Below are 16,218 nucleotides of genomic sequence, written 5' to 3'. Positions count from 1 at the left end.
AATCAAAAGAGGAGATTCAACTCACATGGGGGGGATCTTACATTCTAGATCGGTTGTGACCTCTGGTATTCAGCCAGTGGAGTATCAAGGGTGAGACTGGAATTTCAGGTATAAAAAAGAGGGCAAGTATTGATTCTGATGCAAATTGTGTCCCCCTTGACTTTTGGGGTGAACTCTGAAATTCTCTGACAGAAACCCACCCTTCAGCAATTAAGTGGCTTCATTAAGATTAGCCCAGGACCACTCCCAGTAGCTCCAATTCCAGGTTATTAAGTGGCTTGACACTCTCAAGATGAGTACTTTCTTTTCAACTGGAAATCTAGGCCTGGGGACAATTGAAGGAATCTCATTCAATGGAAGCCATACCCCCCCAGACTACCAATAAAAGATAACTCTGAACCCTAAGACTTTGCTGAAGTTGGAAGCAGGATGATGCTTTGCCAAGGGACCTCTCTTCTTGGCACAGCTGCCTGCCAAGACTCTTGCCCACTGTGAAGATACCCCCTCTTTTCCGTGTTAGCCTTTTGTTATTTCTCCGACAGGACCGTGCCACTTTAGAGTCTGTCTTCCTAGAAAAATTGGCTTCCTTTTTCTGATTTTGGGTTTTGTGAATTCTTTCACTTTGGACCTGCATCGACCAGAGGGGATTCTCACACCTCAATTCTCTACCACTAGACCCCACATGAATTCCAGCCCATTCCTATTCCATAAGACACCCACATCTGCACTGGTGAAATTAAAAATTTTAACTGTACCTGCCCCAAGTCCAAAGGAGTAATTTCTCATACTTACTTTGGAGAGAGCAGCTACAATTAAATGATACTGTAAGAAATCGAACTGCAAAAGACTAGGGAGTGAAGTGAGAACAAAGAGCTTTTTCAAGGAGTTTATCTGAAAAAGGGAAGAATATTATAATAATGATAGTCTCAGAGGAAAATCCAGCTCATTTCTCTTGCTATATTCTCTCCCCTGGGAGGATTCTTGGAAGATGGTGAAAGGTCAGTAAATTTCAAGCTCTCCAGACTTCCCCTACAAAAGGAACAAATTTGAGCCTCAGGGCAAACATAGAATGGTGAAAAATCAAGAAGACTTGGTGCAGAACAGTGGTCTTCCTGGCATTGAAAAACTCCAAATCAGGGATTAACCAATGTGAAATGAAAACACCTATAGGCTAGCCCGGGAACTAGTAGCTGGTTTTGAAGGACACTTGCAAGAGCATAAAGTTTTTCCTTTGGCATCTCAGATCAGAGGAGAGAGGAAGGGAGGGAGGGGGGGAGGAAGGAAGGGAGAGGAGGGAAAGAGGAAAGGGCAAAGAAATAACCTAACCATAGAAACTTACTATGGGAACAGAAAAGACTGGGATTCATCTTCAGAGGAGGATATTGACATTATTAAAAAAAAGTTTCTTTTACCCTAGAGTATTAAAAGGTTCCCTGTCCAGAGAGAATTTATAGAAAAGCTCAAAAAAGAATTTTAAAACCAAATGAGAGACACTGTGGAAAAACTACAAATAAATAAAGATACTCAAGAAAAACAAGAAGATTATGAAAAATCAACTAGAAAAGGAAATACAGAAGCTTAAAGATGAAAATAACTTTAAAAACTAGAATAGGTAAGGAGAAGAAATAAAAAAAAAAAATAGATATCCAAGAAAAACAAGAAGTTTATGAAAAGTCAATCAACTAGAAAAGGAGAAATAATCTTAAAGATGAAAATAACTCTTCGAAAATTAGAATTGGGCAGGAGGAAGCCAATAAACTATAAAAGACCAAGAAATAACAAAAAACAGAATATAAAGAATGAAAAAATAGAATAGAATGTAAAACATCTTATAAGAAAAACAATATTTCTGGAGAATACAAGAAGAAAAAATATAATAAGAATTGGACTGCCTGAAAGCTGTGACCAAAACAGGACCTTGACACAATAATGGCAAGAAATAATCCAAAAAATTGTTCTGGAGTGACAGAAAATAAGGAAAAATAGAAATAGAAAAAAAATCCACTGATCACCACTGCAAAGGGATCCTTTGTGGAAAACATATAGGAATATTATTCAAAATCCTGAGATCAAAGAGAAAATTTTACAAGAAACAAGGAAAAAAGCAATTCAAATATGTTGGAGCTATAATTAGAATTATACAGGACCTATCAGCAGCCACAATAAAAGACATGGAATTTTGTCTTTTCCTTCCAGGAAAAGGTTCTGGAATTATATATACTTGGCAATCAAAAGAATTAGGCCTATGGCCAAAAATACCATATTCAGCAAAATCATGCATAATATTGAATGGGGATTAAAAAAAAAAAAAAAAAGACATCCAACAAACTTGCAGATTTTCAGGACTTTTCTTTCAACCAAACCCAAACTCAATAGAAAATTTAACATGTAAGAGCCAATACCAAAGATTAATTTCAAGGAACTTAACATGGATAAATTGTTTTTATATATATATTCAATATTGATACAAGCAATTGGGTAGCTTAAAAGATTGGGATAAAGTTGAACAAATCTGACTCTAAAAAAGTAAAATTGGGTATATGATAAATGAAATTGTCTCAAGAATCAAAAATTTATACATCATGAAAACAAACAATTTTAGGGCTGTAGGAGAATCTTCTATTTATAAATGATAAAAACTAAAGGATAGGAAAGTTAAATGCCTTGATTAAGATCATGTAGTTCAGTTAGTAGCAACGCCAAGAACAGAACTTCAAATGTCCTAGTATCTCCAGGAGCTTTTTCTTCTCTATAAATATCATTCACAACTAGCATTTGATGTGGACTTTGAGTTTACTCTCTTCTCTTGTCAAGAAGATGCCTATCTGGCTATTATCAGGCATAACCAAGTTGTAGACTATCCTGTTTGTATAGAGCAATTTGTAAGAATGGAACTATCAACCTCCATAGTCTATTCCTCAAATCTCTGGGCATATTTAAACAACCTTTGAGATACTGATTAGCCTATCTTTAGAGAGATCTGGGACCTGGTCTGCCAGGTGCATTCTACCTGGCTCCTCCTTGATCCCTCCCCTCTGACTTACCAAATTCTTCCCTCCTCCCTGATAAACCCTTATTAAAGATCTGCTTATGATGAAGATTTTTGCAAAGTCCTTTCCAGGACTAAGCCTCTTTCTCCCTCATGATGTCTTCTCTTTAATGGCATCTTTCTCTTTACTGTAGCTAACTATGTTAAGTCTGCTAAACTCCTCCATGGATTTAACCTGCCAATCAATGGCATTACTCCTTCCCTCACAGCATATTTCTTTAATGCATTCTTCCAAATGCTTTTCCTTGATAACCCTTTTGCTCTCCCAAATCTATTTTGTATTTGCCTATTTTTACCCCTTCATTTTGTCTATAACAACTTCTCCTAAATAAACCTACTTTTTTGCAAACAGAATGACCACTGTGAACTTGCCACGTGTTTACTTGAAACTAGGAATTGCTACCCTGACCTCATCATTCAAATAATTTTCTTTTATCAAAGTATATAAACACAAAGGAAAAAATATTTATCAAAATGAATGCCAAGTCATTTGTCATTGCCATTTGAGTCACTGAAAGCAGATTAACAATCAAAAAAGTTAAAATTTTTTAAATATTCAACCTATTTATGTAAATTTTTTAAAAAAATTAATACGTACCAAAGAGCGCCTCATCTGCATTAATATGTTCATAAAGCAGTCAAAGGTGATCATTCCTTCCTGGCTTGGTAGTAGTTTGTTTTTCTCCATAGTATGTACAACTGCTGATGCACCCAAAGCCATTTCAATCCATTCAAGAAGGTACCTTAAAGAACCACGTTGAGCTGCTAAACCAAGCAACAATTCTGAAGCTAACCTACGACCTAAAGTATCTGCTCCAGAATTTGGAATAGTTACTCCCTTAAGAAATGTAGTCACTTGTGATAAACAGTCCAAACCCATAGGTGGAATCTTACTTTCATTTGCTAAAGATAATGGTGGCAAAGAGCTCACAACTTCTATTGCAGTATGAATGACATCATTACAAAGACTGAGACCAGGTCCTGAAACAGGCATCATCCAACTCTGCCTGAGTAGTGCAAATAATAAGCTCAGTCCAGTTCGAACACCCATTTCTATGAGGGCATCTGTGCTTGATCGGGGCCGTTCACTAACAGAATGGACGTCGGCTGAACCAGAACTACTCTCTGGGGAATGCTGCTGCTGCTTCACTTTGCCTTTATCATGATATTTATTAGAAAGTGCATAAAAGACACGTTGAAGTACAAGAAGTCGTTTACGAAGTGCTCCAGCAAATGGGGAATCTGAACATACCATCTTAGCCAAAGCCAACTGACTGGTAAGAAGGGCATCCAAATAGTGATCTTGTTCATCACTTGAAAGAGATTCACGTTCAAAATCAGGCAACTGAGGTCCTTTGAGGCACAAAACCTGCTGAGGCAGAAGCACAACTTCCTTATTACTGACCAGTTTAGAATATAGAACAGAAACTCCTTCTCTTGTAGCAATAGATTCACTGTCTTCTGTGATCCAGGAGCTGTTTAAATGTTCAAGCCATTTGAGCTTCACCGGTGGAACCATCGCTGCCATGGTGGTTAACTATTTTGCCATTAATCCTAGAACAGAAGAAAATTGAAATAATTAAACAAATAGTAAACATGAAATGGTTCTAGACTATTAAGAGTATTACATATTACAATTATAAAATTATATACACATACAAATACTAAAATTTTTAGTGTCCATGCATATTCCACTCTTTTCACAGTGGCTGATCACACCGCAAAATAAAGAGCCAGTGGAAACAAAATAAAAGAGTCCAGTTCACTTTAGCAACACTTCCAGAATGGCAGCCATAAATGAGAAAGTTAAAGAATTAAAAGGAATTTTTTCTATCCTTAAATACTGTGAATATAAACTCTCATCAAGTTCTGATGATAATTTTTTTTTTCTTAATACACATATATTCTCTAGAAAAAAGGACTGGGATGATCAAATCTAACAAAGCTTCAGGTCTTAATAAAAGTAAAATAATTCTAAGAGAAAAATTTAGTTTAAGAAAGGAGAGGACAAAAGAAAAAAATAAGTGAAGATCACTTAAACTTTTGTTTCAAATGCTCAGGGGAAAACAAAGGAAAGTTCAAAAGAAAACATAAACAGGATAAGCATTGAAAGTAACAAATTGAATTTATTATATATATATATATATGTATATATATATAAGCAATCTATTCATAATACAGATTTAGTTTAATATGTAATTATTTTTCTGTTTTAATCTATATACGGGAATATCCTTTTTTTGGTATTTATCAAATTCAAAAGAAAAAAATTTAATTAAAAAAAAAAAGATAATGTAACTTTCCTCACAACCCTAAAGTCTGAAATTCACTTCTTTCCCTAAAGAAAAGCCTTGCTAAAGTCGAGTGCAAATTTCCAACAAATAATTTGCCTTCTTAGTTATCCTCATTAACTATATTAATCATGTCAAGAAAAAGTATTTTGATTTGCTGAAGTTGTTTCAATCTGTATTATACCTGGATATAAAAGTATTTTTTAAAAGCACCATTCTGTCAGATTCCATAACCACCCTTCTGAAGTACTAATAGTGTCAATAAATACAACAAAAATAAGTCACTAAGAAAATTTAAAAAGCATAAATAAAATAGTTGATAAATATCAGCCACTTAATATACATTCATTGTGCTAATTGATTCTGTAGATTTTAAGAAAATTTCTCTCCAAAGGAACATTTTTGTCATAAATCACAGTAATTCTAAATTCAAAGTTATCTTGAAAGAGAAAAAATGTTTTGAACTTTGAGTTAAAAGGATAGAATACTAATGATCTTTAAAAGTTCACCCTGTTCAAAAAAAAATTTTTTAAGGTAAAAAAGTGTGAACTTACACAAATTTTAATCAACTGATTATTAATGAAACTATTATTAATTTTTAAAAATAATATTTTATTATACAACACTGTCAACAGCTTTATTAACCAAGAGGAATGCTGGAAATATTGTTTCCATGAAAGGAAGGTACTAGGTCCTCAGCAACCAAGTATTTATTCCAGTATTCACAGCTACCTATCTATTACTCACTTAATGGAATAGGAGTAAAATGGGATGTCAATGATACATAACAAATGCCTTAAATCAAACCTTGCAAAGTATTATATACTAACACATATAGATAGCATGAGTCAAATGTGACTTATTAAAAAAGTAACACATTTAATAGCTTTATTATTAGCTTAACTAATAATGTTCCCAGGATTAATTTTATTTAAAACTACTTAAAAAGACTCACTTTAATTCATTTTTCCACCAAAGGTACATCTCTGGTATTCACCATCATGGGGTCAGAGAAGCAAGATGATATGAATGAACTTTGAGCTCACTCTCTTCCTTTGTCACAAAGAAGTCCATCTGGCTATTGATCACGCATAACCAAGTCCCACACGATCTCATTTGTGTAAGTGATTATGAGGATGCAGCTCTTTAATCAACCTCCATTAGCTATCCCTCAAATTTCTGGGCATTTTTTAAAGAATCTTTGAGACACTGATTACTATCTTTATGCATTCTATCTGGCTCCTCTTTGATCCATCTCTCTGAACTACCAAATTCTTCCCTGAGAATCCTCCCTCTCCTCCTTTGGGAAACTCCCAAGGTTGTATTTTCCCCTATAAAAGATCTGCTCATGATGAAGATCTTTGCCAAGTTCTTTTCAGGACTTGGCCCACTATGAGGTAGTCTATCTCCTCTTCCCCTCACTCCTCAGAGCATCTTCCCTTTAATGGCATCTTTCTCCTTACTATAGCCAACTCTGCTCAGTCTGCTAAATCACCTCTAAGGATCTAACCTGCCAGTCGATGGTATACTCCTACCTCACAGCATAGTCCCTTAATGGATTCCTCCAAATGCCTTTCCTTGGTAACCTTATTGTCTTCCCAATTCTATTTCATATTTGTCCCTTCTGATGCCTATTTTATCTCTTTATTTTTTCTGAATTTGTAGCTGTCTGTATTGTAATCTACCTTTTAGCAAAAAGAATGGTCACTGTGAATTTGTTACATGTTTATCTTGAATGAGAAACAGCTACCCTGACCTCATCAATAAGGCACAGGTGATGAATTCACAAGAAGTGTCCCTTTGCCAAAAGATACCTTTATTTAGGAGAAGAGGTTACAGACAAAATGAAGAGGTAAAATAGGCACCGGGAGAGGTAATATGTAATAGATTCAGGAAACTAATATATTTGAGTTGTAAAGAATATTATAAAAATAGCATAATAGAAATTTGGCTATATTTCAATCAATCTGAAAAAATCAAGTCAGGCATCTATCAGAGATTACAAAGGAGTGTCATTTTATGTGAAAATAATTTCACAGGCTCTCATTAGAGTCATAAATGAATGATCAGCTTTTATACAGTTAAGGGGAGGAACCAGGGAGGAGTTTGGTAGCTCAGAGGGAGGGATTCAAGGAGGAGCCAGGTGGAATCCACCTGGATAACAAGGTCCCGAACCTGTCTAAAGTATGCTATTCAAGATCTCAAAGGTTGTTAAAAGATGCTCCGAGGTTGAAGAGACAATGGAGACTGATAAAGAGTTCCATCCTAAAGGAAGAGAGTAAACTGGTTTTAAAATTCACATCAAGTATAGCATTAACACATAGGTTTAAAGAAAGCAACAAGGAACATTTTTAAGCACTTATTTTATGTCAGGGACTAAGGCAAGCCCTGGTGATACAATGGGGAGAAAAATACACAAACCAGACTCTGTCCTCCAGAAACAGGTGGAGACAATAGGCAAAGGAGGGAGGGAGGAGATAAAGAGGGAAAGATAGAAATTGGAGAGAATCTCAGAAGAAAGGCATGGGCATTATATAATTAGCAGAAACTTGAAAGAAGTCAGGGAAACATGAAGGGAGAATAGAGGAAACACAGAATTCCAAGCATAAAAGGTAGCCAGTGAAAATGAACTGCACCAAGAGTTGAGGTATTTTGCAAGAGAAAGGGCAAGGAGGCCATTATCATTGGATTTCATAGAATACAGAGGGAAATAAGATTTTACAAAGAGTCGATAAGCTAATAAGCTATTATAAAAGTGACTATTTCCTACAGGCCAGGTATTGTGTAAGCTCAAGAAAATTAGAAAGGCAGAAGGCCTTTTTCACTTTCTTAAAAGTGAAACAGAAGAGTTTATGTTCTGTATTTTAACATATATTGGACTATTTGCCTTGTAGGGGAGGAGTGTAGGGGGAAAGGGAAAATTTTGGAACAGAAGGTTTTGCAAGTCAATGTTGAAAAATTACCCATGCATATATGCATATGTTTTGTAAATAAAAAGCTTTAATAATTAAAAAAATTTAATGTTCAATCCTATAGATAATGAGAAAGCAGTGAATTTTATTGAAGAGAGAGGTAACATGGGTCAGAACTTCACCTTTGGAAAATAATTCTGACAGATGATTATTTTAATAGTGCAGGAAAGAAGTGATGAGGACTTACACCATGGCATGATGGCAGTGTCAGAAGAGAGGAGTGTTCAAAGAGATAATGATATGGTAAAGTTGCCAATATAAGACTTTAAGAGAGACTAAGGAATCTAGAATCTAGACCAGTGGGTGACTGGGAGGATGAAGGTATTCTTGACAGTAAGATGGGAGGGGAAAGGTCATGAGTTCAACTGGCATTTATCAAGTACCAGCCACATGTAAGACACTGCTAGGCACTGACAATAGAAATTTTAAAAATTGTCCCTGCTTTCTGGGACAATTATCTCACAAAAACAATTAATACAAGGTAATCTGAGGAGAGAAAAGAGTAGTTCAAAAAACTAAATGTGAGATCAATCAAACAATACATATTTTTATAGATAGCCTTTGTTATTTCTTTACTTTACTTTAAAAAGTTAAATAAAACTAATATTCACAAAGTTAATATGAATTTAATACAATAGATGATATAGTTAATATTGTCCTGACCTTGACATTCCTATTAAGAACTGAAAGAGAAAGTTTGCCTTTTTCCTTCAAAAAAACTTGTTCATTTGAATTGTAATAATTCAAAAATATACAGAGTTAGGATTACAAGGTGATAACTCAGGTTGTCTAAACAATTCTCTAGCTCAGAATTCACACCTTTAGTTCAAACCTTTAAAAGGAATTTACACCTTTAGACTTCTGAAAAGGAGTTTACACATTTAAAAGGAGCAAGTTCATTGGTTGTATTTCCCACAAGCCCCTGAGTTCTCACAAGCCCATTCTCTGGGAGGATACAAGAGGCAACATTGAATCTGGAGAGCAGTATAGACTAAGACATTGAGTTGGGACAGCAGTCTGGAAGGAGAGAGTCTAGACTGGGAAAAGAACAAGATTTCCCGAGAGAACTTCAGGGAAACTCGAGGAGATTCAAAGCCAGGATTCAGGAAGAAGAGGATTTGAGATTCTACCTTCACTCTGGCTGGAGGCTCTAGAAGCCTCCCAAGAAACCTGCTCACAGCGGAAAAGATTATACAGAAAAGAAACCTCCTCCCAGAGAACGATTAACAACTGAGAGACAACAGAACATTTACAATTTGGCGCCCAATGTGGGGCAAGGACTTACTCTGAGCCCTTCAGAGGAGCTAGCCTGGACTTCACAACATATATTTTTCTACACCTATAGAAATTTGAATTTTGAAAACTCTGCATTTATACAGGTAAATATAAAATGTCTCCCTACAACTAAAGCATGGAAATGACAGGCAGCATTGTACAATATAAAGAGCAATGGATTTTGGAGTTAAGATGATGACCCACTTTTCAAATCCCAGCTGTGCCATTTATTGTCTATAGGATACCAGGAATAAGTCACTTAATCTCAAATGCCTCAGTTTTCTCATTTGTAAAATAAAGGATATTGGGATCAGATGGCCTACACTCCAAAAGAACCAATTTTAATGTCACATATGGGCTAAATAAATTTCTTCAGCATATGGCAGCTCCTGTTTTTCTATAGCAACAAAAAAAAAAAAACCCCAACTACTTTCCAACATGCTTTCAGCCCTGCTGAAATTAGCCAAAATCAGCTTTCCAGGTACATTAAGTATCTGCATAATAACTTGATCCAATCTGAAACTCACTTCTTCACCTAAAAATAATCTGCATAATATGGTGATTAGACTGGACTAGGAACTGGAGAACAGTTCCACAAATAAGCTCCAACCTACATTTCCAGTTTTAGCACACATCACTACCTTGCATGACCTCTACAATCTCCTCTCTTCATTACTTTATATACGCTGTGTCCCTTATACCTGGAATTGACTCTCTCCTTACCCCTCCAAATATCTTCCAAGTTCAAGTATATAAGAAATGTTTCCTGGTCTTCCAAGCTGCTAATACTTCCTTCCCCATCCCCCTACCTTTGTATTTATTTTACATATACTTATTTCTCTATGTTATTGCCCCTAATAAAATATGAGGTTCTTTAGGTCCATTTCTGTCTTTGTATCCCCAGAGACAAGGCAGTAGCTAACAAGTTAAGAGAAACTTAAGAAATGTTGACTGACAGATTAGCTCTTTAACTAATTTAGTGCTTGACCCTGGAAAATGAACATATATGATATGTTGTCAATTTCCTCATTTGTAAAATAAGTTAAATCAATGATCCCTAAGGATTCCTTTCCACTCTAATTCTCGATACTACAAAATTAATGACAGTGCCTAGATTCTCTTCTAAAAGAAAAAGAAAGTGGCAACTAGGTGGCGCAGTGGGTAGAGCACCAGCCCTGAAGTCAGAAGGACCCGAGTTCAAATCTGATCTCAGACACTTAGCACTTCCTAGCTGTGTGACCCTGGGCAAGTCACTTAACCCCAGCCTCAAAAGAAAAAAAAAAAAAAAAAAAGAAAAAGAAAACATTAAGAGGAATATTTGAATTTGCTGCTGTATTTTATTAAAGCAATGGTGCTAATTTAGCTTAACTGGGAAACATTTCACATTTATTTATTGGTTCCACAAATAACTTTGAAACCAAATGATCAACAAAAACTTAATCTATTAAAACATCTGTGATTGAGTTTAATCATCTAGATACTGTAGCTGGCAAAAGTTTTCAAAACTGGACCTAACTCCTAAAATATTAAATGAACTTCCATCAAACTTGATGTATTAAGGTATGGAATGGTGTATCCCAAAATAGTAGTAGTTTTTATAATACTAAGCCAACACCAAATTAAACATTACTTTTAGCAATTTTTCAACAATCAAATTAATAAATTAATCAACATTATCAAATGACTGTAGAAAGTAAGTACATCAATAGACACAAACCCTCTAAAATGTAGGAGTTATTGTATAATCCTGGGCAATCTGCTTCTTTGGGCTTCAGGGTGGTCGTCCAAAAAATACTATTTCTAACATACTCCCCTCCCCATTATAAAATCTAATATTCTTTAAAGTGTTTACATTTTCCTATGTCAAACTGTACAGATACTTGTTTCTGTCAAATACTAACCTCCCAACTCCTTCCAATTTTTTTCTCAAAAAGTTTAATATCTGGATCAAAGTCTCCCTCTCCCATCCTGTGTCCTGACATCCTGGGTGACAAATATTCATAATAATGTCCCTTCAAACATCCTGACCTCAACTACCAAAACCTACTTTTCCACTCTACCTCAGCCACTCACAAGTCTGGACTATCCAAAAGTGTAATTTATATATTACTTTGATTGTTACAAATTTCTATGAAAGAAGATAGATATGTTTTTATCAGTTCCATTTTACAGATGGAAAACTGAGGCTCAGAGGCTTAAAAAGGTTAAGTGACTTGCTCAGGGTCAAATATAACAGTCCAATATAGAGATGGAGAAGAAGAAAAGATGAGATCACAGGTACTTTTAAAGGGTTCACTCTTTATCAGACTGGAGTAAAAGAGAACAGAACAGGGGATGTCAAAAAAGTTGTGAAATACAAAAGAGAGGAGTGAAAGATCAAAAGAAATAGCCTCTTATTTTCCCAAGAAAGTGTGGTGTCTCCCTCAGATATAAGGGAGAGAGAATAGAATAGCAGACTTGAAGAGATATGATATGGAACAGTCACTGTGAGGAACAGGGGGGTATCCTATCCCTTCCAGAGTTCTGCCTATCCAGTGATTCTATAAACTAACCTCATTCCACCCTCCCTCCCATCCTTTTAAGCTATCATCCTATGACACTCCTTCCTTATCCAAATTCCCGGAAGGCGGGATGGGGAGAGGAAGAAGACAGAAGGAACTTTCTATACTCATTGCTTTCGCTTCCATTTTCACTTCAGTTCTCCACCTATTGTAATCTAGCTTCAGACTTCATCATGCAACTGAAACTGCATTCTCCAACGTTACCAATGATCTTTTAATTGCCAAATCTGATAGATCTTTTCTCAGTCTTCATGACTCTTAACCTCTCTGCATCATTTGATACTTATGACTGCCTTTTCTTTTTGGATATTTATTCTCTCTCTCTCTCAGACTTTTCCAGATACTGTTCTCTCCTACTTCTACTAACCATTCTTTCTCAGTCTCCTTTGCTGGACCATATAAGACATGCTCCTAAAGGGTGAGTGTCCCCAAGGCTCTATCCTGTCCTCTCTTCTCTCCCACTTTGTGACCCCTATTAACATCTCTACTTTGAATGATCTTTATTCAATTCCCCATATCTAGCCTTTGTCTGTCTCCTGAGTTCTAGTATCTCAAACTCAATGGATCTAAAACAAAATTAAGCCTATTGCCCTTTGAATACTTAATTTCTTGTCAAGGAAGACACTATTCTTCCAACTACTCAATTTACCACCTAAATCAACCTTGATGGTTTGTTCTCCCTCAATACACATATCCTATCAGTTGCCAAATATAGTAAATTCTTCCTCTTCAATATTTCTATCAATCATGACCTCTCTCCAATTCCCTCCAAAAGTCAACTATCCTAGTTTAAACTCTCATTACCTGATCTCCTTGACTCAGGCGCCTCTTTCCCTTATCCATTCCACACACAGCTACCAAAATGATCTTCTTAAAGCATAGGTCTGTCCATATCAATCCCTTAATCATTAAATTTCAATGGCTTCCTAATAAACTGGGAAAACATTTCTACAGTCAAAAGTTCTGTTAAAGGCCTCATTTCCAAAATATATAGAGAATTGACTAATTTATAAGAAATCAAGCCATTCTCCAATTGATAAATGGTCAAAAGATATGAACAGACAATTTTCAGATGAAGACATTGAAACTATTTCTAGTCATATGAAAACGTGCTCCAAGTCATTTATTGATCAGAGAAATGCAAATTAAGACACTCTGAAATACCACTATATATCTCTCAGATTAGCTAAGATTACAGGAAAAGATAATGATGAATGTTGGAGGGGATGTGGAGAAACTGGCACATCGATACATTATTGGTGGAATTGTGAATGAATCCAACCATTCTGGAGAACAATTTGAAACTATGCTTTGATCCAGCAGTATTTCTATTGGGCCTATATCCCAAAGAGATCTTAAAGAAGGGAAAGGGACCCGTATATGCAAAAATGTTTGTGGCAGCCCTTTTTGTAGTGGCAAGAAACTGGAAACTGAATGGATGCTCATCAATTGGAGAATGTTTGGGTAAATTGTGGCATATGAATGTTATCGAATATTATTATTCTGTAAGAAATAACCAGCAGGATGATTTCAGAGAGGCTTGGAGAGACTTACATAAAGTGATGCTAAGTGAAGAACCAGGAGATCATTATACACTTCAACAACAATACCATATGATGATAAAATCTGATGGACATAGCTTTCAAACAATGAGATGATCTAAATCAGTTCCAATTGTTCAGTAATGAAGAGAACAAGTTACACCCAGAGAGAGGATTATGGGAAATAAGTGTGGACCACAACATAGCATTTTCATTCCTTCTATTATTGTCTGCTTGCATTTTTGTTTTCCTTCTCAGGTTAAAAATAACCTTTTTAAATCTGATTTTTCTTGTGCAGCAAGATAACTGTATAATTACGTATACATATATTGTATTTAACATATACTTTAATATATTTAGCATGTTGATTATACTACCTGCCATCTAGAGGAAGGGGTGAGGGGAAGGAGGAGAAAAGTTGGAACAGGTTTTGCAAGAATCAGTGTTGAAAAATTACCATGCATATGCTTTGTAAATAAAAAGTTATAATAACAATAATAAATTTTTCAATGGCTTCCTATTACACCTCCTGCCCAACTAGCTTTCTTGCCATTTTTCACGTACATTTTATCTCTCATCTTCCTTGATTTTGCACATGCTGTCTCCTAGTGCCTGGAACTTAGTCTCCTCTTCTCCTCTAACTCCTGAGAATACACCTTGGCGCCTTCAAAGTTCATCTCAAGTACTAATTCTTCCATGAGGTCTTTCTGATTTACTCACCTGTCAATGTTTTCTCTCAAAAGTTACCTTATGCTTATTTTGTGTATATATTTATATTATATATAATTACATATAGATACATTAAATTGATATTAAATATGGTATATTATATATAATAATAATAACTAGCATCTTCTATGTCATTTGGGGGTTTGCAAATCAGTTGATCCTCACAACAACTTTGAGTAAAGTAGTAAAGTATCCATTTTACAGATGAGGAAATTGGGGGCTAAGAGAGATAAAATGACTTGCTCATACTTTACACATAGAGTAAAAGGCTTGATTCAAGACTCAAGCCTTCTTAATTTCAAATCTGACACCTGTGTGTACACAATGTCTAAATACTAAGAGCAAGAACAATTTCATTTTTGGCTGTAGCCATCACCAGAACCCGAGTACAATATCTGACACATAACAGGCACTTAAACAATGCCTATTGTTTCATGGATTAACATCTCATCACTAAATATAAAAAAGTTCTGGTCTTTCTATGCTAGAACAAAACAAAACAGCACAGCACAATAAAACTTTAGTTAGACCTAGCCACAATGTCAAGCTGGATAGATACTATATGTCTTCCCTCCCTTTCACTACCCCTAAAAATAGTCATCTCCTATTCTATTTTCTATTCAGATTCTATTCCCAACAGCCACTAACTTTTCAACAAAGAGGAAAAAGTAAGTAAAGGGAGGCATCAGATGAAATTCACATTTATCTGAAATTTACAAAGAAAGGTTGAACACACAGTCTGATGAAAACATTCATAAAACTCTACAGGGAAAAAGCAGTTATGGGGAGGGGAGAAAAGGCGGATAATAGCAAGAAGGAAAGAATCACAAAAAAAATTGCCTGACACTGAAAGGGGATCAAAAGGAGGGAAAAAGGAAGAGCAAATATTTAGAATATAAGGGATTACTTTAAATTGCCTCTTAGTTAACTGGGATTGACTTAGCATACCAGATAAAGTATATGAATGTAATAAGCATACAAATATCATCACAAATTAGAAATTTGGTCATTATAATTTATAATTATACATTAAAAAACTGACAATTTCAGAGAATCTTAGGTAGTATGAACTGAAAGGATAAAGTAACCAGCAAATATTCTATGCAAAGATAGCAACATTATAAAGAAAATTAACTTTCAAAAAACTCAAGAACTCAAGCTTTTTTTTTTTTTTAATTTTTGGTCATTTATTGAAATGACCAACCATGTTCTCAAGATCTATGAGGAAAACAAGGTTTCCAACTTCCTGAAAGAGGTGATGGACTATACGTGGTTTGTATATGTGATGATATATACATATGTGTGTATATGTATATATGTTTTAACATAGCCACTATGTGGTTTGATTTGCTTGAGTCCAATTGAGTCAACAATGATTAAAGCACCTATTCTATAGTATGAAAAGCAAATAACATTATCACCCTCAAAGAGCTCATAGCCTAATGGAGATGACAACTGTGTACAGACAAGAAATAAACAGTATAAAATGAAGATCGTCTTGGGGGAAGGATTAATAATAAAGGGAATTAGATAAAGACTTCCTGAAGAAGACAGGATTTGGCTAGGACCCAAAGGAAGTGAATATGAAGAGAGAAAAAATTCTAGGCACAGTAAGTAGCTAGTGAAAATTCAGTTTGAGGATGAAGTACCATATTCAACTTAACAGTAAGAAAGCCAGGGATATTGGATCACAGAATATGTAAAAGCGCTACAGATATTACAAACTGAATTGTTTTTTTCTCCCTCATTCGCTTTCTCTATTTTTTTAATGCCTCCCCTGGCAGAGTGAAAGGTAGTAGC

General features: G+C 35.3%; 1 protein-coding gene across 8 annotated transcripts in view; it reads right to left on the bottom strand.

Annotated features, from left to right (window-relative positions):
- The window catches only part of HERC1 (HECT and RLD domain containing E3 ubiquitin protein ligase family member 1), a 191,018-nt gene that overhangs the window by 163,852 nt on the left and 10,948 nt on the right, over positions 1-16,218 (bottom strand). For all 8 annotated transcript variants that reach the window (XM_074294868.1, XM_074294867.1, XM_074294875.1 and 5 more), the window contains exon 2: positions 3,648-4,603. In XM_074294868.1, coding sequence (XP_074150969.1) covers positions 3,648-4,577 — 930 coding nt within the window. In that variant the 5' untranslated portion in view covers positions 4,578-4,603. The remainder of the gene's footprint in view (positions 1-3,647; positions 4,604-16,218) is intronic.

Source organism: Sminthopsis crassicaudata, chromosome 2, assembly GCF_048593235.1.
Source record: "Sminthopsis crassicaudata isolate SCR6 chromosome 2, ASM4859323v1, whole genome shotgun sequence".
Lineage (NCBI taxonomy): Eukaryota > Metazoa > Chordata > Mammalia > Dasyuromorphia > Dasyuridae > Sminthopsis > Sminthopsis crassicaudata.
Note: the sequence above shows the minus strand (reverse complement) of the source record. Positions and strands in the feature narration are given on the sequence as shown.